This window comes from Rattus norvegicus, chromosome 10 (assembly GCF_021556685.1).
Source record: "Rattus norvegicus strain SHRSP/BbbUtx chromosome 10, alternate assembly SHRSP_T2T, whole genome shotgun sequence".
Classification (NCBI taxonomy): domain Eukaryota; kingdom Metazoa; phylum Chordata; class Mammalia; order Rodentia; family Muridae; genus Rattus; species Rattus norvegicus.
Genome location: NC_141543.1, coordinates 23,804,196 through 23,831,191, shown reverse-complemented (window position 1 = coordinate 23,831,191; position 26,996 = coordinate 23,804,196). Strand labels below are relative to the sequence as shown.

The following is a 26,996-nucleotide window of genomic DNA, read 5'->3' as shown; positions in this document are numbered from 1 at the left end:
TCTAGAAAACACTTTCCCAGAAATCATCCACCACCCTGGCTCTGCATGGATCTCTGAGTGCACAGTCTCTGTGGATTGGGAATAACGACATCCCATTTAGGACTGAGCACTCCAGGTCTCTCCCTCTCTCTGCATGGTCCAGTTGTAGGCCCCTGTGTTATCACCTCTCTGATCAGGGCTGAGTGACACACTGATCTATGGGCATAGAACTATGTTGTTAGGTGTCATTTATTGCTGTGTCCATTTCTCAGACTAATGTTATTTTCTCCTTAGACCCACGTCCATCTCAGGCTCTTCCTCACTGACTCTTTGAGGTATGGATCTTATCTCATTGAGTGGGGGCCTTAAGTCCAGATTTCAAAGTGATTGGATGCTCCCATAACACCCACATCACTGTTACACCAGTGGCTTATCTTGTAAGCAAGCCATTGTTGCTACTCACAGGGTTTGTAGCTAGATGACATAGAGGGTCGTTTTCCCCTGCGGTAGCATGCACAAAACCTCCCAACACTGCGCACTAGCCGGTAGGGTAAAGCTTTCAGCTAAACCCCCGCTAGATGTCTTGGTTCTGTGCCGTAAGTACGTGGTATCTTCAGCAGGAGTCCTAGCATCAGGCTGTACTATCTAACCAGTAGCATTAGGAATACTCAAGAATATTTAGGGAAAGGTGTCTGCTGGACCCTTTTGGCCAATAAAAGAATCAGTCTCAACCATTTCTTTATGCCCAGGCCTGGTACAGCAAATACTTTCTAAATACTTACTAAAAGAGTTAGGTAATGTTTTCAGTATCAAGATGAATATAGTACGGCTTAGAAAGTTGTGTCTGAGAATCCTTCCCATGTCTCTTGGAAGAAGTTAAGCCTTGTTCTTCCTCCCAGCCCCATGCCCCAAGAAATGAGACTCAGACTCAAGATGTATTTACAAAGACCTTGGCCATAGCTAGCTCTTCCCTTCTCATAACTTAACATATCCCATTGATTTTAACCTACACTCTGCCACATGGCTGGTTACCTGTGTTCAGACACCATGTGCCCATCTCGTCACATCTTCCTGGGCAAATCTCCTGTGTCTGGCTCTATCCCAGAATTCTTCCTGTCTAGCAGATGTCCCACCTCTATTCTAGCCTTTCCTATAGGCCATGGGTTTTTAATTGACAGGTGATGCATCCATATAATGCACAAGACATTCTCTCTGCGCTTCTTTATACCTTCCTGCTAGATCTACCTGATAAAAGTTACAGCTCTGACATCAGGGAGCCTGGTATGAAAGGTCCCCTGGTATTTATAGTTTTGTCTTCAACCTCTTATTTAGTGAATAGCAAGTAAATTAGACCCTGTGCCTTCAAAAATGATTGTATGTTGAAAGGATTTTTTCTCTTGGCATGATACGCAAGCAGAATGAGAACTGCTGGTGGTATTTGGACCATAAGTAGGTTTCAATTTTATAGCTTTGGTGTAAAGTAAAGGGCAGAATCAGAAAGTTGAATCAGGGGTTGGGGATTTAGCTCAGTGGTAGAGCGCTTGCCTAGGAAGCGCAAGGCCCTGGGTTCGGTCCCCAGCTCCGAAAAAAAGAACCAAAAAAAAAAGAAAGAAAGAAAGTTGAATCAGTATATATTAGTTGCTTATATTCATTAATGTTTATAGTTTCAAGTTACATTTTGTTTGTCCATTTGTTTGCTTGCTTTGAAACAGAGTCTCACTATGTAGCAATGGCTGGCCTGGAACTCATTATGTAGACCAGCTTGGCCTCGAACTCACAAAGATCCCCCTGTCTCTGCTCCTGATTACTGGAATTAAAGGCATGCACTGTCACCATTGGCCTTCAGCTAAATTTTGAGCACCTGTCTTCCACTACCTTATTCTTTTACAAGTACAGAGCAAGCCTAGGACTTACAGAAGGCTGCTATTAGTGATTCCCAATTCATTGTTCAATAATTATCATTTGTACAAATGCCGTGTACTAAGTAGTATTCTAGAACTTGGCAGTAATGAGGGGAATAAAACATGAAAGCTTGTATTTTAGTGGTAAGTGATAAACAGTAAGTAAAGAAATGCTCACACAAGATGATGCCAAGTCATAAATGTTAAGTAATTTCAGTGAGGTAGTAGCTAGAGAATGAGGAAGTGTGCAGTTCCTGAAGTCCTGGTGAGAGAAGATCCTGGGATCCCCTGTGGGTGGGGCTCCAATCCACGAGGAGGGAAAGGGCAGCACAAAGAGTGGCTTAGCACCATATGTACTTGACTAGGAAAAGTGAAGGCAAACAAGACATTCAGTCAACTGCACACCACCAGACCTGTCAGTTATCAGTGAACTATATGTAAATGTCAGAGTAGGTGTCTTGCCATTTCTAACATTCGTGAATGGATGTTCGGGATTAATATAATAGTAATAGTAAAACATTGAAGAAATACATCAGTTTTTCCATCATGAAGAGTTGATGCTAAAGAGAGGAGACAGCTGTGGATTAGTTTAGTAGAAAGGCTTTGTGTTTAAGGGATTGAAAGCTAGGAAAATACTTAGGGAATGAAAAGGGGGAAGTGCCTGCCGTTGGGCGAGCACTGTCACAGTCTGTGCTATATCTTGGTAAAGCTGCAGAACAGTGCAAGCTTGGGCTGTGCACTGCACACTGTTCATGTAAAGTCAGATAGCCCAAAAACAGCAGCCTAGATTTATGCTTGCCTCTTTCCAAAGCTACTATTCCTCCCCAGTAGTCCTTTTGTCTTGGAATTGCCTTTTGGACTACATTTTTCCAAGACCATCATCCTCCCTTGTGCTATGATGAATTTTGAGCTGAAGCCAGGTTTTAACTCAACCCCATTATCATCTTCCTGACTCTATTATGAGCTCTTGTACACAGTTAACTTTTTAGAGCAGCTTTCCATGGAGGGTCTTAGTAGGCAGGAGGGCTATTAATGATGTGTGTGATTCCTACGGAGACCTCTTGTAAGAGAGCCAGCGCACTCGGCTTTCTCAGTGCCAAACAATGAATTGCTAGAGAGGACAGAGCACCTAATAGGTATCAACACATTTCCAAACGTGTCTACATTATAGATGTAATCCTTTTCAAAATATCTGTGGTGTCTGCCCATTCTCTGAGAAGTCACTATTTGACTGTGACTCCTGCATGATAGTTTCCTCTGCAGATAAAGATGGGGCAATGCTAATGTCTCATCTTCAACACTATTCATCCTGTTTTGACCAAATGCCTGTGATCCTTATGATTCCACACATTTAAAACTACCTAGAAATACCATTTATCCTTTTCAAAGCCCCAACCATAAATCAACCATAATGGAACCCCTTGCTTTTATTGCAAAGCTGTGTGCTCCAACCTTTGAGTCTAAAGTGTTTACCTGGCTTTTCTGCCGCTGACTCAGTGGATTGGACCCTTTTAATGCAACTTGCATGGCAGTGTGGTCACCAAATTATGTGACGTCTTTAAATTTTATATATGATTGATAGCATATTGCTCTTTACTTTCATGATCAGGGCTTCAAATGCAGAAAAATGAAGGAAAAACAAAACAACTCAAGAAGTGAGTGTCTGATTCCTCGGCTGCCTCCCAAAGTTAGCAAAGTTTCTTCCTGCAGAGCACCCCAGGGTGCTGGGCGTGACCAAGACTGACATACACCAGTAGCTCTGAGGAGCTGGGGGCCGCTCCAATGAACTGTTGTCCAGACCACGACCTTCGTTCAGCCTCTCATTCCTCAAGACCCTGTCTGTATCTCAGAAGCCCTCAGACCCCCTATTTTCTGTTTCTAGGACATGGCTCTATATCTTTTTTTAATTTTTAAAATGATTTATTTATTTATGTATGTGAGTACACTGTTGCTGTCTCAGACATCCCAGAAGAGGGCATCAGATCTCATTACAGATGGTTGTGAGCCACCATGTGGTTGCTGGGAATTGAACTCAGGACCTCTGGAAGAGCAGTCGGCACTCTTAACCGCTGAGCCATCTCTCCAGCCCATGGCTCCATAATTATGTGACCATTTTCAAGCTGAGGTGCTATTTCCTTGCTAAGTATTACTAAATACTAAACATGGACCCCACCTTCTCTGGACTGTTACTCTCTTAAGCTGGTTTAGCTCCCCATTTTTCAAGTCACACTTTGATCTCTGATCTATCAGACATTCATAACCCAAACATAAGATGAATAAGACTTCTCAGCTTCTTCCTCCCCTTCTTTCTTTTCGTTTGTGTCTGTTCATTTTGACTTGGGTTTTGGTTTTTAGAAGCAAGATCTCATATATTCATATAGCCTAGGTCAGTCAAACTGCTAATCCTCCTGCCTCTACCTCCCAAGTATAGGAATTACAGGCTTGTGCCACCATCTCAGTCTGATTCTCTTGTGAGGCTACACAATTTACCATTTTTGTTTCTCTTTAGTAATCAAAAAATTCCCAGGGATTGTGTCGACATATCTTCAATAAACAAAAAATATGAGTAGTATCACACTAACCATATTAAGATTCTAAATCACTGTAGTGGGATAAACTAGAGAATCTCTGGATTTTAACACGACCACCCCCACCACCCCACCCTCCTCCACCCCATCCCTGCATACCCCTGATTCCTCTCCCCTCACTTGAGGGCCTTAAGTATGCGAGATACAAGCTTCATCCATAGCCTTTCCTTATTTAAAAATGCAAATGATACCTAATTCTCAGTAGTGGAGTTAAGGTGGTAAGGGCTGGGGGTATAGCTCAGTTGTAGAGCTGCATGGGGCCCTGGGCTGGGTCCCTAGAACTGCATAAAACTAGCATGGCAGGAGGAACAGCAGTTCAAGGTCATCCTTGACTTACATAGCAAGTCAGAAGACAACTCGGGATATGCGAGACCCTATCTCTAAAATAAAAAATGAACATAAAGAGTCAATAATTTTAGTAAATAAAGGAAATTATAAGTGGTTGCAAAATGATTACTTGTTAGGAAACTTTTAATAGCATCTCTGTTAATTCAAGTTAAATGTATCTCTGTCCGTTTTTGGACGCTCTCATGTGGGAACCTGACTTCGTTGTAACCTTCTATCCGGATTCCCTACCCACTTCCATCTGCAAACCAAGTCTCCCCTCTACAGCGTACCCTCCTCCATACTGTGAGTGGCCGCCCACTAGGAACTGCTCTCTGAGTTCCTATTTTGGGACTGGTAACTAGTTTGGTTTGGTTTGGTTTTGTGGGTACCAAGGATCAAATCCCCAGGGCTTTATGTGTGTTAAAGTACTGTACAACCCCCATTGTTATAAAAAAATTGATTCATGTGTATATTTTTACTTAATACTTGGTTTTAATATAGTTATTGATGATACAGATTCATGGTCCACCTTCTTAGTTACTTACTGTCCAACCCTGATCTTACTGTGTTCTAAGAATGTGTCCTTGAACAGGTCACTTAAATCTCTAAGCCTCGACTATAAAATGAGGATAGCGATTGCATAGTCATGGTAAGAGATTGAAAACAACAGTCGATGTGAGCAGTCCAGGCTGTCACTAGCAGGTAGTCGTCCTCAGCGTGCATCAGCTGTTTGCTGTTACTGAAGAACTTTTTCACTCATTCAACTCTGCAAAGTGTTTTCCAGATGATGGGAAAGTGAGACTATCACTGGGAAGGCAGCAGTACAGTTAGGAAACAAAGGCTCTGTAGCTCCCACAACAACCTTCCCAAGCCATCCCAAGCTCTGTCCTTTAGACAACTCACTTTGACCACCATTAAGACGTGATATTTCCCTCAGAAAGCAGCAGTTAGGACAGGAAGGAGAGGTCATTTTGTGAAGTACTTGTCATGTACGCACACATGTTCGAGGACCTGAGTGCAGACCCCAGCTCCCCCTTTGCCAAGCCAGGCTCCGCAGCACCTTCCTGTAGTCCCCACTCCGGGAAGACGGGAAGACGGGGAGGGGAAGATCCCTGGGGCTTGCTAATCAAGTAAGTAAGCTTCCGGTTCAGGGAGAAGTCCTTGCCCCACAATTAAGTTAGCAAGTGATTGAGTAAGATACTGGACATTAACCTCTGGCTTCCTAATGTGTGCACAGCCTCCACATGCATGTGCACACACCAAAAGTAAAAAAGTCCCAGGGGTGGCAGCAATGCGTGATCCATGTGACTCTTAACTATATTACTTTATCCTAGAGTGACCTCTGTGGAAAGTCATGGCAGGGTTTGCGTTTGCTCCTATTTCCCATGAAGTACTTTTCACTAACTAGATGCTTGATAACCAGTCAAATTGAACACAGGTTGTTCAAGTCCCAGATGGGGAGTTCTGTCCAGTTCAGACCAGGAATCATTTTCTTACTACTGTTTCTCTATGCAAAACCCTGTAATAGACACAAGGCTTAAAGTGAGAAAGAAGCCAGGGCCCTTCTCTCAAGGGCTTTCACGGAAGTGCTTTGAAATCCTAACTATTTTAATGGAGACAATGTATCAAATGAGCAAACAATTGAGTAATGGGAATGACTTGTTCTTTACTGTTGTGCAGACACAGTCGTCTCCTCCAGCTGCTGTACGAGTCTAGACTACATGGTCACCTATCTCTTCAAGCACATAGCAAAAGAGGGGAAGAAGCCACTTCGATGCAGAGAGGCTATGCAGGCTGGACAGAGACTGTTACATTTTATGCAACAAAACCCAGATGTTCTGCAGCAGGTAACATCTCTTAAAGTCTTTCCCAGAAGCCACCCCGGTCCCTGAACGTGTATGAACGTTTGTCAAGGTGGTTATCAGTTATTCTTGTTGGTAGGTTTCCTGGACAATGGAGAGTACATGGCTAAATTTGGGATTACCTACCCATAAAGATCCAAGTGCTGTTCGGTTCACTGTGGAACTCAGAAAGGGTAATTCTTTTGACGCCAAGAAAGAAGAGAAAGCTCAAAAAGCTCAGACTTCCTACCTGGACCTGGGGCAGTCCTGCTGCTCCTGCTCCTTGCAGACAAGTTGCTAGGAGGTGTCCAGTCCTGACAGTGTAAGGAGCAGTTGTTCCTGCATATGATTGGAAGTCACATAGTTCCCACATTAGGCAGTGTTCGCAAACATCCAATTCATACGTCATAATGCTGCCATTTCCTTGTCTTCAGCTGTATTTTCTCTTTTTTTTAATTTATTTAATACTTAATAATAATTCTTTGGTTTCCGGGCAAACATCCCCCTCCCCCCTCCCTCAGCTGTATTTTCTAACTGGCTAACACAGGCTAAGTCTAAGTTTATGATTGTTCTAAATAGCTCATTTCTACCAATCTGAGAAACAACATATGTAGAAGTGAAATGCCAGGAATATTCCAAAAAGGATAAAGCCATTTTGCAGGTATACGCTCATTACAGCTGATGTTTCTACTTCCACAGAACTTAGGAAAGATCTGGCGCAGCTTCCAGCTTGCTTTGGCCACAGGCACATCCATAATAGTCTGATTTGCAGAAGTAAACACTCAGCTGACTACTGTCATTAGTGAGCAGTGTCATCGTAGTCCGCACACCGTATCACTGCACACCACATGATGGACCTAGCGTGGGAGGGCCTGGAAGAGGCTCTCTTCATACTCTCGTGGCTTGCTCGCATTTAAACAAAGTTAGCAAAGTCTTATTTGTGGTGACATTTCAGCTAACTAGTTGCTTTCCGAGGCCAGATGACAGGAGTGTAAGTCATTCATATTTTGAGTAACTAGACAAAGACTAATTACTGCAGGCCCATTACTATTTGCTGTGGCCCTGAAACTATTCAACTAATTGGTAATGTAAAAAAAAAAAAAAAAGTGAATAGACTCGTCTTCATTGAGGCTCTGGTCAGTGTAGCTCTTCATGAGCATCTGTTATCCTCATGCTGACATGCTCTAGTCAGGGAACCTCAGCCTTCCTCATGAAGAGCACACGAGGGCTCCAGTGCACTCCATCCTGTACCAGTGATGACTGGCTTTGTGTGGGACTAGAGATGTGCCACTCTTAAGGATCCGAATGATCTGTTTCATTTATTGTGTACAAAATGCAAAACAAGATTTGTAAAGATGAAATTAATCCATCAGTTCTATTAAACTCCTGCAGAAGGGGAGGACTATGAAAGAAGTCTTATTTAACTACAGAACCGCCTAGAAATGTGGCCATCCTGGTCCCCAGTTTTCCAGATCAATACACTGGATGCCTCAGGATTCACCAGAAATTAATGGAATTGGAATTGAAACCCACATCTGTTTAGTTCCAAAACCCACATCCTCACAACTCCCACCGCTGATTATCAGGGCATGTCAGACTTCCCTGGATGCCTGTGTAAACACACACACTGTCATGGTGAGGGTGCACTCCTCCCCCACACTTCCACCTGCAAGTCACTACTGTACAGGTGCAGGCGGGAGTGCACTGGCTTAGAGAATTGAGGATAACAAATACCCAAGGATACGCTAGAAATCAGGCTCAGCCTACCATGACAAAGGCCAAGTCTACCACCGAGTCACTCCTGCACAACATCCAGTGTTGTCCCATCAGCTACGGCCAGGCACTTCTAAGTCTGTTGAAAATTTTAGCAAAAATCAATAGGCTATAAGCAAGCAAGATAGTTATGCAGATCAGCCAGGTCTTCACTTGGAATCGCCATGCATTGTTGGTTTAAGTCATTTCTGTGTGTTAATAAGACTTGGTAATCTTTCACTTTACAGCACATGACTAAGGAGTGATATATCTTTATTAAGCAGTGGAATACATTCTATTTATTTGGGATGTAAGCTTTCAGATACTACTTTAAATATTAATGACGGTCTCTGGTAGTCAGCATAAATATGATTTGCATTAGCACTGGGTTATGTCATCTTGAGTGCCTCTGATGTCAGCTATTGGGTATAGTAATATCTGACATCATCTCCTTAGGTCACTGACAACTTTGACCTCTATTCTTATGCACAGTTTCTGTCGTCTCAAAAGCTCTTTTGAATTGATTTGAAATTTTGACTCTTCCCTTTATGAGGCAGTAAAATTGATAATTATTCAGATGGGAACTGAGCACTGAGTGAAAAATCAATTCCACCCGCTCTCTGCTGCGTATAAAATTACTTCTGAGTCTGCTGGACTGAACGGACGGCCAGAGTGAAAGCAGCAGGCAGGAGTAGTGGGAAGAATCAGCTGGACAGAGCTAATAGCCTGGAGGGGCAGACCTGGGACAGAGGGAGCGGGCCAGTTGGGGGTTATTGTGAGTAGGGATGGGCCCATGTATCATCTGTTTACATCAGCTTTCCAAGGTCTCATAAATCAGCCCTGAAGAGTGGCAGACCCAAGATTCCGGCTCTCAGCAGTGGGACTTGTATTAGATTATTCTCATTTTCACACTCAGATGAAAAGTGAGCCATTGATTATTCATTGGCTGCCCACTAAATGCTGTTTTTATAGATGATTTGCCTATCACAGAAGGTAATGAACAAGGTTGCTGCTTCATAACTGAGGTCTCAGTTTTCAAGGCATCTGTGTCATTAAGTAATGCCTAACCCTATTAAAAGGAATGGGTTACAAATTGCTTAACAGTGCTGAAAAACTAGACCCTAATGACTAATTGTGCCTGGAGTTTAGAGAGGCCTTGTCAGCTCTTTAAACTAAACTGATGCAATGATACCGTAATTATTTACTGGTTTGAACTGTTTCCCTCCCACCCTGGACATATTTGGCTAGAAGCATAATTGCATGGAGAGTGTCAGTTCCAAACTGCAAAAGAGATCTCCTCAAGCTTCCGCAGAAAAGCCTGCACCTCTATGGGCCTGGCCATTTGTGTGCTGCAACCTGAGAAAGACATTTTATGTCTTCTCGCCTGGACGTGCGTTTACTGTGTCGTATCTTGTGACTATAGATCTTCCACAGTTTGTAAACAGTGTAACTTTGCAAGGATTAAAGTTTATTACATGCGAAGAGTCAATTGATTTAAGTTAGTCTGTTTGAGGTAAGAATTGTATTGCTTCAACTTAACATCTGAGAAAAACCCAGTTTGCATAAATTAGGGGAGAAGAATTCCCCAAGTATATTTAATCTAAAAACTTAAGAGCAGTGGCAGTGGTCCAACTGCTCATCACCACTGACTAGCACTAGGTGAGAGTGACCTGCTGTAGGAATTTACACAGTACATTTGTATATTAATTTTTTTCCATTTCATTACTACTCATGTTAAATGTTTGCATTTGAAACCAGTAGCTCAGTATTCATTCAAGTGTATGAAAAGAGCTGTGTTCAAATTAGGTGAGTGTAAAATTGAGGGATCGCTTTAGAGACGTGATGAATGAATTCTTCTAAAATGTTAAGGGCACTTGATGCGGAATCTTGTCTGCATAGAATGTCCTTTAAAACTCTAGCACCTTGTGCTTAAGAAGAACAGCACCTCTGGTTTCGCTGTCACTGAGTGGCTTCCGGTTAGCTTGCTGATGTGTTACGTTGCAGTCAGTTTCAAGTCTAAATGCAGTGCATAGGAGTTAGAGCAGTGAGGTTTGGGTGTCTCTTACCCAGCCTGTTCTAGTTCACTGTTTGGCTCAAGTCAGTTCTACTAAAAATGCAGAGAGGTTCTAATTAAAATGCAGAGAAATTCTAAATATTATTTTCTTTCTCTTTTTTATTTCATCTGTTTATTCATTCATTCATTCATTTTTTTGTTTGTTTATTTGCTAGCATGCCATTTAACCAGAAATTGTGAAGAGTTGTCAAGAGCCATAAGAATCATACTTCAGTAGGGACATGAGCGAAAAGAACAGTCACCCTTTCCTCAGCCAGTCAGTCAATCAATGAAAATTGCTTTTGGATAGTGCTCTTCGTGACATGCATCCCAAAAGAATTGCAGCGGAAGGGAATCATCTGCTCTTTTTTCATCTCCGTATTTAGACTGAAATGATATTGCTCAACATTTTGACATACTATACAAGACATCTTTCATACTTACGACTCCATTCCTTAATACTGAGGAGGAGGAAGTGCCGACACATGTTTAACCGGTGTGGAGGCTTTGGCTGTGGGCTTACTGAGCAAGAGTCTAAGGGCAGAAAACACTGAGACAGATAAAATACGCTCGTGTTCTTATTTAACTCTTTAAAAAGCAATTAGCCATATTTTTAATACTAATGAAAACATTGCTCACAATCCTTAAACTTCAAAAAGGTGCCCTCCACTTAACCAGATAGTTTTGGCTGGATTTATAACTTCACTACTAAAAACATGGTAGGGACGAAAGCAGACGGAGGAACATTCATAACTTGGCAAGAGTTAAAAATAGGCACTCAGATTTTGTGGCAATTGCTCTCACATTACCTTATCCTTTTTCATAGGCATCTATGCATATTCTGTGTATTCCTTCTAGGAAAACAAATACTTGCAAAACGTAAGCCCACCAAAAGCCCGTGTGCAGGCACTGCCTGTAGTTCTTTGTGTACAGTTTCTGACATCATCGAGCATCTCTGTGAAAGCTGCTGGCATCAGCATTTCACAGATGTAGAAACTGAGGTAGAAAAAGTCAAGAATATTTCCCATGGTTACATTCTGTAACGAAGGACTGAACCGTTCAACCTTCCTTCATGTCTTTATTTTCCACTTTTTGTAGATACTAGTTATCCCTAATAATGGCTTTCATTATGACATTTTTATGCATGTATCTTTATCATGTACTCACAATCACTCTCTCTTTTTCCCCTCTCACACCCACTGCTTCCCTCTCTGAAGAATTAAAACATTACAGGCGATCTCTTTAACCCCAGAGTTCATGGACTTACCCACAAGCTATCTGCTCCCCAGCTGGTGGCCCTTCATCTAAGATGTCTGTCGCTGGTGGCCCTTCATCTAAGATGTCTGTCGTCTGTGTTTTGAACACTGTAAGTCCCACTGGGGCATCGCAGTGGAGAATGATGTAGAGCACTCATCCATTTAGAAAGCGTTAGGTGTTCATCTGTGTGTTTGTGTGCAGTCTGCACATGAATGCAGTCCACCTGACATGGGTGCTAGGAGCAGAAGTCGGGTTCTCGGCAAGAGCAGCAAGTATTCTTAGCCATCAGGCCATCTCTGTGTGCCCCAACTGCGCAGTGCGGTTGGGACAGAATAGATGGGCAGTAGCCCAGAGAGGCAGTGTGGTTTCTCAACGAGGTGGTAGGAAAAGCAAGGCTTAGTGGCCCAGTCTCACCTCTGAGGCAGAGCTGAGCTTCCTGTCCTTTGTAATTGTGTAAGTAGGTGAGGAGGATGTAAAACTTAGGGACGTGGTTCCTGAACAAACCAGTCTGGTAGTGTAACTGCTTAGTGGTGAGTGGTGATCTTGTGACTTTCCCTAATATCTTTGAGGTTGTTTTTGAAGTTTCCTTTTCTTCCCTTAATCGTTTTTATTTTTATGTATATAGGCATTTTTGCCTTCATGTTTCTTTGCACCACTTGCCGGTGCTCATGGAGGCCAAAAGAGGGCATGAGGTCCCCTGGAACTGGAGTTACAGAAGGTTGTGAGCTGCCACGTGGTGTTGGCAGTCGAGCCTGGAACTCTGGAAGAGGGTAGTCAGGGCTCATAACCACCGAACCATCTCCAGCCTGCTTTTGGTGTTTGCTGTCACCTGGTTTCTCTAGGAAACTATGCAGATGGCAACTGCTCACAAAGGTAAATGTCTCTGTGCCACTCCTCACCCCTCATCTTCGCCTCATCCTTAATCTCAAACTCACTCATCACTTCTTCCTGGTGAAGCCTTTCTTCCTCGAGGAGCCTTTTACCAGTGACAGCACTAGCCATTGCTAAGCTCTCACTCTAACACCTGGTTGCTTTGCTCCTCTCTGCCTGTCCTGGTCATCCCCAAGTGCACTGATGAATGAGGTTTCTCTAGAGCCACAGTTCTCAACCTGTGGACCTCGACCCTTTGTGAGGGGGCAGTGTCAAATGACTTATGGGGGTCACCTAAAACTAACTAGCAAAATTACTGTTAGGAAGTAGCAACAAACATAATTTTATGGTTGGGGGATCCCCACAATATGAAGAATGGTATTAAAGGGTTGCAGCATTAGGAAGGTTGAGAAGCACTGATCTAGAGGAACAGAGCTGCTTAGAGGTTGTGGTCTAACTGTTCTAACAATGGCTGTCTCCTTGCAGAAAGACCCAGAATCCATTAGTTTTTCAATCTACAAGCTTGGCTGTCTCAGCTTGGCTGCAGTACATGTTGAAACCCCAAAGAAGGGATGCCTGGGCAGCAGGGTGGGTGAGAAGTCCAGCGAGAGTGAGGGCAAGTGGGCAAAGTCAAAAGCTTCCTTCTTCCACGTTCTTTTATATGGGCTGCCACCAGAAATTGTGGCCCATATCTATGGCAGGTTCTCCACCTCAAATGATCCAATCAAGAAAAATCCCTTATGTGTTTTGGCCACGTGTTTGGTTTAATTGGCTTTTGGTTGATTTCAGATGTAGCCAGGCTGACAAGCAAGATTAGCCAGTCATCATACCAAGCATCACCAGCTAGGGTTCCTGTCAAGCCAAGCAGTAAATATTAATAAAGACAGGAAAGAAACCCACAATTAAGAGCACAACCTCTCTAAAAGGGGGTGGCCTCATCACATCCCCAAAAACCAGCTAAACATTGCCTTGCCAAACACATTGAACTTTGTCCTAAAGCGATATGGAGATTTGTGTTTTGTTAAAAACAAAACAACAATGAAAAAAACAGAACAATGAGCTGGCTGTGTGTGAGTGTGGTTCTCAGTTTCTTATCTGTGCCATCTGTGACTATGAGGAGGGACAGAGCTGAGCCCTCCAGTGTGGAGCGCCCTGCTGCTTGTGGCTCACTCAGTCCTGTAGCACTGCCTCAGACAGTGTTGTAATCTGATTTTTTTTTCCATAATTTTTGAAGCACTTTTATTTGTCCTTTTTTAATATAATTATTTTGGTTTTCCTTATCCTGTTTTGCTTTTTTATTACCAGGTTTGTTTGAGGTAAAAATCAAGAGTGTTCTCTATCCAGATAGACCTCTATCTGTGTGGGGGAAGGAGAGGGAGAGATCTAACTACTAAGAATGAAGTTAAAATCCATAAGAAGGCCAGGTCTAAACTAAAACATCTAGGTAACAGCATGAAGACACTAAAGGTCAAAGAGGGAGGCTGGAGAAATGGCTCCAAGGTTAAGAGCGCTGGTTGCTCTTCCAGAGGACCTAAGTTTAAGTCTTAGCACCTACATGGCAGCTCACAACAGTCTGCAACTCTAGTTCCAGAGGATCTTCTAGCCTCTGTGGATATTACATATACATGGTACATAGAAATATATCCAGGCAAAATACCTGTGTAGGTAAAGTAATAAAGTAATTGATTAAGTCCAAGAGGGAATAAACCTTTTACAAATGAAAAACTCTGGCCAGAGAGATGGCTCAGTCAATAAAGTGCTTACCTTTCCTCACGCTTGTAACCACAGCACTGGACAAAGACGGGTCCCTGGGCTTCACTTCCCAGCCAGCCCAGCCTATTTGGAGGGTTTCAAGCCAGTGAGAGACCCTATCTCAAAGTACGCATGTACAATGGTATACACGTGTGATCAGTCAATAGATAAATGGATGATAGATAGATAGATGGATAGATAGAATTTTAAAAGTAAAAACTAGTAATCTTTTTTTTTCTTTTTTTTTCGGAGCTGGGGACTGAACCCAGGGCCTTGTGCTTCCTAGGCAAGTGCTCTACCACTGAGCTAAACCCCAACCCCAAAACTAATAATCTTTATTAAAATATTTTACCTGTAATATTATAGAGTTATCTGTTCCTTTATAGCCAATTATGTTTTCTTTTAGAAGAATGGCTATTATCTTAATCTTTTTTTTTTAAGTATGTCTGCTACTTTGATTTTCGTTGTTAGGTATACTTGTTGGGTGACTAAGTTGCAATATAGATGTCATAATATTAGTGTAACTATAACGATCATTTTTGTGGCGTGCCTCCTATCCTCTCAAAGATATCCCACATCTTGACACTTGTGCAGGCCTCAGCACTGCCTCATTCTCTACAGTGGTCCGTGGGCATCTACAAAGGAAATGCTTCACCTACCTAAGGACATCAACCTACAATACCCAAAATAGTGACTTTCCAAACCACCGTCTATAGGCATGATTTTGTAAGTCTATAATGGTCATACACTACCAAATAATAATTTCAATAAGCTAAATGGTAATGCCAAGATTCTTAGTATAAAATAGCCCTTCTGACACTGCAGGAAACGTCAAGTCTACAGTGGGCCAGAGCAGGAAGAAGCACTGCCAATAGTGTTTGAGTTAGCAGAGCAGAGAGGGCTCCCACCCGTGAGGATACGTTTCCTCAGCTCTAAGCACTGTGGAAGGCTACAGTCCATTGATAGCATGACTTGCCTTATTAATTGAAAGGAATGGAATCCACCAGATGTAGCCCAAGCCAGCAGAGAGTCGGGTGACTAAGCAGCAGAAAGAGACCATATTGAGCAAGCCAGAACCCAGTCTCCAAGTCATTTGTTTCAGCCAGTGACAGTACATTTAAACTCCTGTGCCTCCGCAGTGATTGATGGTTTAATATCATATATAATTTTTTTAATGAAGGAAAACCATTTAAATATGTTACCATTTGCACTGGTATTCTCCTATGTACATAACTGCATTTAATCATTATGGGGATTGTTTTTATACTTGTGTAATTTGTATCCACGAAATAACTGTCAAAACCATCTCATGCTGTTGCTGGAAATGGTACAGTGTGCTTCATACGCGAATAGATTCATTCTTCCCTGCACATAATTAAGAGTGTTGAAGCTTTCACTGCCACCACATAGGAATTCCGTGTTTACATTTCAGAGAATGAAAAATAAGCCAGTGTGTTTGCAGGTTCTTGTTTTCTGAGGAAATGATATTTAAGTGCCTTAGTTTTGTACCAGTATATGATTTGAAGAGTCTGATTTTAAGACTTTTAATATTAAAATACATAATAAAATTTTATTATCTAATTACAAGAGGGTTTAGCCTCTTATTAAAGTTGCTAAATCAGGCCTATATTAGCATTATAATGGCACAGTTTGACATGGAATACTCAAAAGTCAAGTTCAAAAGGGAGGGGTCTCTTACCTCTACCCCTCACACAAAATAACAAGGATGAAATGCATGTATGGAAGCAAACAAGGAGCAATTTGGGATGCTAGAGAAGGAGTAGAGGTGTCAGCCCAGGATGGTACCCTTAGGCAAGGCAGCTGGTCTATGTAGCCTTTTGTTTATCTGCTACTGGTTTATGTAGCCTTTAGGCCGGCACCAGAAACAATCACTCCTACAGGGTCAGCTGCTGGTCAGAAGCAAAGTAAGAAAAGATTTTGCTTCCAAACACGGCAGCCGTAATTTCTGTACAGCTGGCACCTGCTACTGGTGCACAGCATGAAGGTGAAAGGTCAAAGAGGCAGTTGTTCAAAACTCAAGAATGGCTTAAAGGGACTTGTAGATTAATCTGCTTTATTAACTTCTGTATATTAGATAACTATTGCTGTGAATGACAGTACATCTTTTTGAATAAGTCACATCTCTTTCTCTTTTAAATTAGCTTTTGAGTAATGAATATTAAATAGAAAGCATTTCAGAAGTAATTAAATGAAAACAGAATGATGTCATTTTACAGTTTTGTTTGTGTGTTTATAGAATAGGAGAATTATGCTTTCCAAGAATCTTTAAAAGAAGAAAAAGGAAAGAAGGAAATAGGAAGGAAGGCAAGCAGTCAGCTCTTCATAAGGAAGAAATTTGGGATAAACAAACCAGCCATTAGCCTTTGTCTTTAAACAGAAAAGATGAGGTCTCCTGTGCCTTAGCATGGAGTCGCTGGGTGCCGGTGGCTGGCTTTGACATTCCCAGGGGCTCCGAATGCTTTCTTTATGAATTAAAGTGACTGCAATCTGTCATCGTTCTTTTATCTACAGTTTAGCACAGTCACTTCTGCTCCTGGTCTGCAGCAAATGTTCTCAGAGTAGTGAAGGGAGTTGTGGGAAGTCGACAGCAGACATTTCTTTCATACTCTTTCCTTGTAAGGCGGAGAGAGGGTATTTTGTAAGGGGACACACACAGCTTTATTCAGACTTAGACCAATGATAATTAGGCATGCTCTGTAATAGCCTCTTACCCGGTTCTGGCAAGTAAGATGGATTTTAGCCTCCTCATTGATAGTGATGAGCATAATTGGCTATCTGTGTAAATTAAAAACTAAGGACTCAGTAATTATCCTTTTTTAAAACCTCTGCAAAAAATAAGTCACTGTAGAGATCTTCCGTAGGTTAAGTGCTGACACAAACTCTGGCAAGGGTTTAAACAGACTCTTCAAACGGGATGGCTTGGTCTGTTGACTGACAGTGATTTTTCATCTTCATTGTTTGTTTTTAAGGTTTCTCATAAAATGAAAGCACTGTAGAGGACATGTGGGTTTCATGGTAAGAGCAGCATTCATACATATTTCACAAAGAAAACTACACCAAGTCTTATGCAAGTGTAAGCTTCCCACTCTGAGCAATACTTCTCTGAGGTACAGAGGTTACACCTAAAATCGTCTCCCTACTCCCCCATCCATCACGCACAGTAGAGCCATCCAACCTCTGCTGGAAGGTCTGACTGGCCAGTTACCACCCTGCAGAACCCTGGGTTCTCTGGGCTTTCTGGGACCTAAAAGCATCACTGTGGAAGGAGCGTCTCCAACCATCAGAAAACTGTGCTAGTGAATGAGTGCAGTGAAAACGTGGCAGAAACAGCGCGCGACTGTGCTGAGTGTGAGGCAGGTATTGCGCAAATGCCAAGTTCCACTTTGGGGTTCATGGTCAAGGCAGGGTTTCTTTGTAGCTCTGGCTGTCCTAGAACTCACTCTGTAGACCAGGCTAGCCTCAAACTCATCCACCTGCTGCCTGTTGAGGGCTGGGATTAAAGATGTGTACCCATAAGCTGTTGACACTTGACCCAACCTGAGTTACTTAACATCTTTACTGGCTTGTGTTGTTGATTTTGGATCAATCCCAGAGCCTTATATATGCTAGGTAGGTTCTCTACTACTGAGCTACAGCCCTGTTCTTCCTTCATAGATTAAGAAGCTGGCACTTGGATGATGGTCAATCTTTAAGTCTCACATAAGCTGAACATTTAAATACTCAAAAGGCAAAGCGTCCATCCATTCCTTGCCATGCGCTTAGAGAGGCAGCTGTTCTCCAGCAGAGGAGCAGACAGTTGCCCTAAGAGATTCTCAAAGAAAAGACCAAACAGCTGTGGTGGGAGGACAGAGATGGAGAAAACTCCCAGTGGGCGCCTCATCTTGTCTAGAGAGCCCTGGCTTTTCTGCCTAGACAGGAAACAACACATTGTAGAGCTAAGATCCTCACATATTAAAGTTTCTTGACTTAGAGAGCTGTGAGGACCCAATGAGCAAATGAAAACAGACTCAACACCAAATAGTCAACAGAGAATGTGGCTTTGTGTTTGAGGCATAGCTAGCACCTAGGTTTGATGTTACTGTTTGCCCTTGAGAAATCACCTGCTATTTATAAACATATTCTTCCAATGTGTATCTAAGCCTAAGACTTCTCTTAAAAGATCATTTAATTTAAAGTCTGTGACGTCAGACAGGTTTATCAAGGTCTGCAGCCATGTTGTCCATGTGCTTTGCACTTTCAGAGTTGTTCTGTGATATGCGTTCTCAGAGTCACATTCACTGGACTAAGGAGAAGGAAGGGCAGTTCATGTTTGAGTCTTGACCCAAAATAACTCTTTCTTCACTTATTCCTCCCCTATATTTTAGGCTTCACCTTATAGTGGCAAGTATGAAAATAAAGACCATAACTACTCACTAAGACAGTACCATCATACCTAAAATCTCATAACAGCAGTAATGGGCATGGATTCTTTAAACATGAAAATAACCATACATCAGCCAGGTGGTGGTGGTGGTGGTGCACACCTTTAATGCCAACACTCGGGAGGCAGAGACAGGCGGATCTGTGAGTTCATGGCCAGCCTGGTCTACAGAGTGAGTTCAAGAACTGTTAAACAGAGGAACCCTGTCTCAAAATAACCAGAAAACCAGAGAGAGGGGAGGATTGGTACATCAAGAGTAAACTAGTGGGGGCTGGAGAGATGGCTCAATGGTTAAGAGCACTGACTGCTCTTCCACGGGTCCAGAGTTCAATTCCCAGCAACCACATGGTGGCTCACAACCATCTGTAATGGAATCTGATGCCCTCTTCTGGTGTGTCTGAAGACAGCAAACATAAAATAAAATAAATCGAAAAAAAATAAAACAAACAAAAGAGAGTAAACTAGTGGAGGAAATGTGTGGACTGAGATAACTCACTATCAGCCAGTGATAGTGAATGGTGTCTGACTTGTGTGTCCATGCAGGGCTCATGTGATTAGAGACTCCGTTCCCAGGGTGCTAATACTGAAAGACAGGAAAAGATTATCACAGAAACCTGGTCCTCCCACCCTGCTTTCCGGCATGAGGTGTGCTTCCCTCCTCTCTGTGTGCCTATGTAAGTGGTACTATTAACCATCAGGTTCTCACCAGAGGCAAACCAGTAGAATCCAGTCTTGGGCTGAAAACCTGCAAAGCTATAAGCTAAATGAGCCCCTTTTCTTCAAAAGCCGATTTCCTTAGGTTTGTCATTAAAATAGTGGATCTCAGACTGATGAGTCTAGAGAAGAGCTAGGATTGTCTGTCCCTAGATCTCACCCTGTTTTGACCAAACAAAAGCTTCCTGGGGCCTTAATCTACTGTTCATTTCCAATGTGCTTTCTTACCAATCCACCTTCGTCCAAAGGAGCCAGGCAAGATTTTTCCCGATTTTTCTCCGAGTGGCACTGTGAAAAGGAATGAAAAGCCATGGAGTTTCTTGAATGACAGCAGCATTGTGGGAAGACGAGGGTTTGCCCCATGCTGGTATGGCATGCCTGATTTTGTAGTGATTACTGGTTTTCAGACACTTGCAGGTTTTACTGTAACTCCAGAAGCACATCCCTATGCATCCCTATGGCAAGAATGGGAAACTAACTTTCCTGTTCATTTTCCTGTTAACCCTCAGGCAGTTCAACCAGCAGCACTTGTTGATAGAGCCACATTCATACAGAATGTAAAGGAAGCCTTGTTTGTCTGCAGGCTATTCACCTGTCATTACGGAAACCTACCCATATACTCCTGCAACCAACCATCAGCACCATGGGCAAACGCACATGGTCTTTGGCTCCTGAAATTCCATCCTCATTTAAAGCTTTTCCTTGAAAATGCTCTACTTAGTAAAGACTTGCATGCTGTGTGTCCTTGGGATCATTTATGTATCTTTGAGGATTGCACTATCCCACAAAGGAGAATTTCTTTTTTTTTTTCTTTTTGTTCTTTTTTTTTTTTTTTTTTTTTGGAGCTGGGGACTGAACCCAGGCCCTTGCGCTTGCTAGGCAAGCGCTCTACCACTGAGCTAAATCCCCAACCCCAGAGGAGAATTTCTAGCATGGTTGAATTGGCTTCTTGGAACAGTTGGCTAAGTCACTCATGGCCTAGACTCCCCAAGACTCAGGTCTTAGAGTCTCTCATTCCATTGCTCCCTCGATGTCCTCCATCGCCAGAGAGACAAGTAAAGCCTCTCAGTATACTTCCTGGTGGTCCTGTGAGCCGGGAATGTAAAATAATACACCACCATGAAAGACAGCAATAGAAAGTGCCAGGCTTGTAGGGGAGTGGCTGGGGCCTCAAGGCAGATCACCATACGGGACACCAGAAGCAAGAGCTCTCTGTTAATGCCCATGCTTAATGTGGCCTCTCAGTTCAGATGGAGCACAGCAGCTCCACTCAGCAGCAATTAGAGATAAGTGCATTCAGGATGATTTCTCCAAGATTAGAAGGGACAGCTTGATGGGTGGACAATAAGAGATTAATAAATACATGAGCTCCTTAAGGCCTGTTATGGTTGACTCTGAAATGGCCTCCACAGGCCCATGTGCTCACTGCTTATTCCCAGATGACAGCACTATTTTAGGGGTTCTGGGAAACTTAGCAGGTAAGTCCTAGCTGCAGGAAATAGGCCACAAGCAGTCCTTGGGTACGTCTTAGGCCTGGCCCATCCTTGTCTCTATTTCCTGACCTCCGTGAGATAGAAACCTCCTGAAGCACGTGGTATTCTGCCCAGGGCCCGAGGCCAAGGCACCGTCAACTGAGCCCCCTGGAGCCATGAGCCAAAATAAATCATTGTTCCTTTAAGTTGTTTGTGTCAGAGCAGTTTGGTCACAATGATAGGAAGCTAACTAATTCAAGACCACGTTTTTTTCAGCTCTGTATCAGAAGTTCTCAACACCTACCTAATAAGAGGCCAGTAATTCTTTGAACAGTGACTAAATGTGAAAACAAAGAAGGGGAAAGTAGAAAATTCTGCAGAACAGTACCTGGTTCTACACAAGGCACTCCTGTGTGCCTGGTATACAGCAGGTACTCAGTGTGTGCTAAAGAGCCATGAGTTGAGTAGTGAGGACATGTGCAGATAGCCTTGTGGAGACAAAGGAGCTGTCATCCCTGCAGAGGCCCAGCCTGTTTTAGAAACTAGAGAAGTTCCATTCCAGGTGCATAATGTGCTCTTATCCCACAGAGGAAGAAAGTCTTCCCTCCTCACCCTGCACTGCTCTCCTCAGCTCCCTACATTAGAGAGAGGCAGGAGACAAATTGACAGAAATCTGGAGGGAAGTAACTCAAGTGATTTAGGAGAATGGAAGGGCTGGCTTATGGGGCCAGATTAAAGGAGCTAAATATGTATAGCTTGCCTAAGTGACAACTAAATGGGGCATTTGATAAGTCTATAAATACTTGGAAGATGTAAATGCCAGGAGGAAAGGGAATTACTTAGCATGGCACAATGGAGTATTGGCATAATGGGATAATATTAAGAAAGGCAAAGATGAAGGGTGGACATCAATAAAAAGCTTCCTGACAAGAAGAACCACTCCTGACAAGGGACACTATTAGGTTATGTGCTGTGAGCCAAGGGAAATAATGTCAGTGCCCTTCCCCAGTGTACCGGCAGCAGGGCCAGCAGGGCAGGAGATGATGAGCATGTCCTAACTGGGGCACAGGAGCAAGCAAGTGACCTTCTGCCTGTGGCCTCCCCATCTCAGAATAGCAAGAAACCACTACTGCTTGGGAGAAGCGAGATGGCCCAGATGGCCCAGAGGCCGAGGTCCCATAGAGGAGTGGTTGTCAGTGGTTCATACTACACTGGGGCCAGAGAGATTATCATTCTCTTGTAATGATACTCATGTCCTACAGGATAGCAAGCTACTTCTACTTGCAAACATCTCTAGGCCCTTCACCAGATGCAACCCCTGCCTACGTGAGCAGCTCCCCTACACTCCCTGCACAGTCCTGCAGACGGCCATCATAACCTTTATGCTTACACCCCTCTCTCCTGACAAGTCAAACCGCTCATTCTCTACAGCAGGTCAAATGCACCCTCTCTGAAGCCTCCCCTGCCTGCCCCACCCAGATCCTGGCACAACTGGCATTCCTCCGGCCTCTCAAAGCCTCCCGTGTAGGCTTCTTTGCAGCATTTAGCGTACTGCACTGAGTCTTCTCCCTACTTGACTGCAAGCTCTTTGAGAACTGACACTGGCTTGCTCACCTCTGTCCCCAGATCCTGGGTCAGAGCCTAGTCAAGGTGTGTATCAGCAAATGTGGGGTAAACCAAGGCAGCAGGCTCAGCGCTCTTGGCTTCTCTCCCGTGTTGGGCCCATGCATTTACTAGGGAAGAAGAGCTTCCCGCTCTCAGCATCTTTGATCGTCTCCCCATCTCCTGGCCAGTACATTCGGTGTCATCAGACAGCCACAAATAAAACCCTTCCTTGTTCATGTCCTATTTAGGGAGCCGTGTTGCACATGGATGTACCTTCCTTAACATTCCTAGTAGATGCAGGATAACGGCAGTGCACGTGCTAACATGCAAAGCTGGAACCTTACAGGGACCCTGTGGTAGACAGGACCCACAAGCAACTAAAGGATCCTGAGAGCAGACAAGAAGTTTCCCTCAGGGACACCCACCCCCAGTTGGTTATCTACTACCAAGTGTTTAGCCTGAACCCATTTACATCCCAATAACAGGATTGTCCTGAGCAGTTGTTTCCATATCTAGGTAGGAGATGTCTGTGTATAACAACAAAGAAAAGGCGTCTGTGAATTTAAGACTGAGCAAAGGAGACTACATGGAGTAGAAAGGGGGTTCAGCAAAGGGAAATGGTGTGGGGGGGGAGTTATATAATTGTATTTTAATTTCAAAATGTAAATAGTGGGGAGGACTCATTTCTGAAAAAGACAAACTCCGCACTGTAGATGCTAGGCTCTGTGCATACAACCCACTTACGTACACAGATAAACACTAGGCTCTTAGTGAAAAGCGCTTTCGAGGGGCCCCATGATTTGTCCATGAAGACATAGTTTCCCCAAAGGAAACATTTTTAAAATAAGTAACATAATCCTTCACTAGTAACTGAAAGTCTTTGGGGCCATCTAACCAGATCTCTTCAAGGAAATAGGAAGACTGTCCCAAAGGAACTAGGAAGACTGTCCCGTCAGATGAGATGCAATGAGATTTTGCGTCTCCTCCTGAAGGGATGACAAGTGTATAGTGAGCTGGCACTCACTGCACTCTGCCTTGATAACTACCAGGAAGGCCCTCGTGCCATTCTGTATATACTGCTCTGTGGTGAAGTATGCTGCTCACTGGACAGTGTTGTGGTGACAGATCAGCAAGTCACCTGCTTTTCTCACACCCCTTGGTCTTGAGTGGCCTGAGCCAGTGCCGAAGTCCTTGCGGGCCTGTGTGCACATGCCATTGGCGCAGTGTTGTTGCTGCTGGTTCTGTTGGTGATCGGCATGGATGCGGTCAACAGCACCCGAGGTTCTGTTGGTGATCAGCATGGATGCGGTCAACAGCACCCGAACACCTGCAGAGGAAGCAGCACCTCAGCTTCTGGCTGCTGCTTCTCTGTTGAGTCTTGAATCTGGGTGCATGTTCTTGGAGTTTTGAATCTATCTGTGGTTTCAGGTTCCAGTTTTCTTTCTCAGAAGCAATGCTTTGGCTGAGAACATTAGTGGAAGATCCTGACCATACTGGCTGCTGTTGCAGTCTTTGCTCATCTTCACTGTCTTGCCAGTGAGCTCTCCCAGGACAAGCTCAGCTCAGAGTCTGGCCTCTGCATTTGCCCTAACCCTTCTCTGAAGCCAAGTTAGTTCCTGCTCTATATGGCAGACCCCAAGTGATAGCTAGTCTCCGTGTGCTGGCCCTGGTGAGGGTCTGCTCCTCACCCTCAGCTCTGCTTTGGGCTACCCCCGAGTCTTCCATAAAAGGCTGTTCACTCTTCAAACATGCTAAGCACTCGCTGTCCTGGACGTTTTCTCATCTCATTTCCTCTCACTTGTATGTCCCTGATCCTGGGTGCAGCTGTGTGCAGCTGTTAGTGCTCAGCCACACCTGTCCAGGGCAGATAGGCTGGCCTCTCTAGGCACCCACGCTGCCATAGAGAACTTTGAAGGAAGCTGCTGTAGGCCGTTTAGAGTTCTCAGATGTGGATTTATGTTAGTCATTCAGGTACCACTATGAGCTATACATGTAGCACTTGAAGGAAATCTAGGGAGAGTGACATTGCCAAGCACACAGATCTTCTTAACATTCCTATCTTCAGGAAATGCAGGTGGGGCTTTTGACTGGGAAGGCTGAATTTTAACATGGCATGAAACAGCTGCTGTTTGGTGTTGGTGTGGTGTGTGTGTGTGTGTGTGTGTGTGTGTGTGTGTGTGTGAGGGGGGAGTAGTGCTGAGTGCAGCCCTCAGTACCCCAGGTTCTCTGGTTTGTTTTAATGTGGCGAGCTGCTCTATGAGATCTGCAGCCACTTGAAATATGATTTACGACATGTAAAAGTTCCGGATGGGTAATGAAGATTCAGGCTTGAGACTCACAGTGTGGCGTAGTCAATTTTCCTGCTGTTGCTTTTCAGTACATCTCTGCCATTGAAATGAATAATTTATTATAATTTATTTCAACCCTGGAAAATAAAACTGTTCTCCTAGTGATGTGTGCTATAACACTCAGAATAGACACATTGCATGCAGAACTCTCAATTAATTAATCCTGAAGTTTCATTCTTGCTTGACCTTCTCCTAAGCTGGGAGACTGGCAGGTAATTCTTTCCCCAATAAGCCATGATTAAAATGAATGTTTTGAGAAGTAGGGGTAAGGTTGGTAATGGAGAAAATTGAAAGAACAGCGAAGCTAGGTTGTGTTTTTCCTTAGATACTACATTTAGTGCAAGAGTTTTTAAATATTCTAGGCAATTCATCACTTAGAGCACAAGCATCCTGTAAGTTTCTGTGAGGGGAGCCAAGGACACTGAGTTTCCATATAATTCAGGCTTATTTGTGACCAGACCTGGCTTACTGGACCTGTGGTGCCTTTAAAGCACCCCCTCCCAGTTTTAAAGCAAGGCTGACACTGTATAAAGGCCAAGCAGGCAGTCCTCATCAGGTGACCTCTGGGGAGACAGGCCACCCATAACCGACCGCAGGCTCCTTCAGATGAGGAGTCTTACTAATCGTACATTTCATCCCATTGGTTTTCCTTTTAAATGCTAAATACTTCAATACCATCACATAGGGATTGCTTGCTATGTACAGATATTTTAAATGTAATGTAACTTAGATGTTAGGCCTCAGTTCATCTGGAGAGGCAGAAGAATTTAACAAAATATGTGCTTCTCTATCCACTGCATTCATTTTCATACCATCTACTAATATCACCAAGGAAGATGGCAGATGAAGGGAACAATTGATTCTTCTTCCCTAAAGACAGCTAGTGTCTAATTTGAGCAGGATCACATTTCAGTATCTTCTGTGCATGTGGCCTCAGGAACAGCTCTCAATCATGACAGTCATCCCTGCCTCGTGTGCACTTAAAACCTGGAAGCATTTCCTCCTTCCGCTGTGCTGTGACTCCCTAAGCCCGAACCTCTCTTTAGGGTAGGTGCTCTGGAGAAACCACCCTGTGGTTGGAGAGATCTCCTAGTTCTTCAAGTCCTGTTGCATTGTTGAGGCAGTTGTGTGGGGTGGGTTTGTTTTGTCATGTTGTTGTTGGTAAGGTCAGCCTTCCTCTCCTCTCTTCCTGGCCTTCTGAAAGGCTGGTGCATTCCCTAGGCGCAGGGTAGCTCTTAAGAGTTGGATGCATTTATTATTAGCTGTTCCTCAGAACATCACCAGCATATTACCGCACAGTCAGGACACTGGAGCTTGGCTGGGGTGTGGATGATTTCATGTCCTCCATGGATTAACATACAGGCTGTGTTCTGTACTGTGTCCCCCTCGCTTGTCCTTTTTGATCTCCCCTCAGCCCTCAGAGCTAGGGCATAGGGCTACTCTGTCTGCCTCTCACTCTTCTTCGGCCTGGTTTTGCTAGGCCTCCTCTGTGTTAACCATTAGACAAGGCCCATTTTTCATTGCCTCACAAGCAGACAGCAGAAGTGCAGCATTGGGGAGGGGTCATAAACACTAGCAAGGGGCTGGAGACAGGGAGGACAGAGCTGAGTTCCCTGAATGGACCTCATCCTTCACAGCCGGTACTCACCCTCCATGGCCCCTTTCTTCTATGGAACATTGACTGAGGACAGGATGGGAGCTTTAGTTTTGGTTTTGGATGGTTTGCTTTTGTTTTGTTTTGTTTTGTTTTGTTTTGTTTTTTCACTTATTTCTCATGACTTTACAGAATGTGTGTGAGTTACAGTATTCAGCATGGTCAAGTGCTGGCCATGGAAACATTTACTTTCTCAGAAGTAGTATATCCTAGAGAAAACTAGCCTGATTTACTCATTTCTGTGGTATTAATTTAAATTGTGGTCCTCTCAGTGATAGGGAAATCATTATTTCCCCTGAAATGTTCAATGGATCAATTTCCAAAGACATTGTCAGGTTTATTATTGTTCACTTCCATATCTGTAAAGATAGTAGTTAAACATGTAAGCATTCCGGGTGGGAAGCAGAGAGACTTGCTGAAAACTTAGAAGCCATGGCCCTGG

General features: G+C 43.6%; 1 protein-coding gene across 2 annotated transcripts in view; it reads left to right on the top strand.

The window, feature by feature from the left end:
- Positions 1–26,996, top strand: part of Ranbp17 (RAN binding protein 17) — a 309,416-nt gene that overhangs the window by 272,102 nt on the left and 10,318 nt on the right. For both annotated transcript variants that reach the window (NM_001106994.2, NM_001440088.1), the window contains 1 exon segment: positions 6,476–6,642. In NM_001106994.2, the coding sequence (NP_001100464.1) occupies positions 6,476–6,642 (167 nt within the window).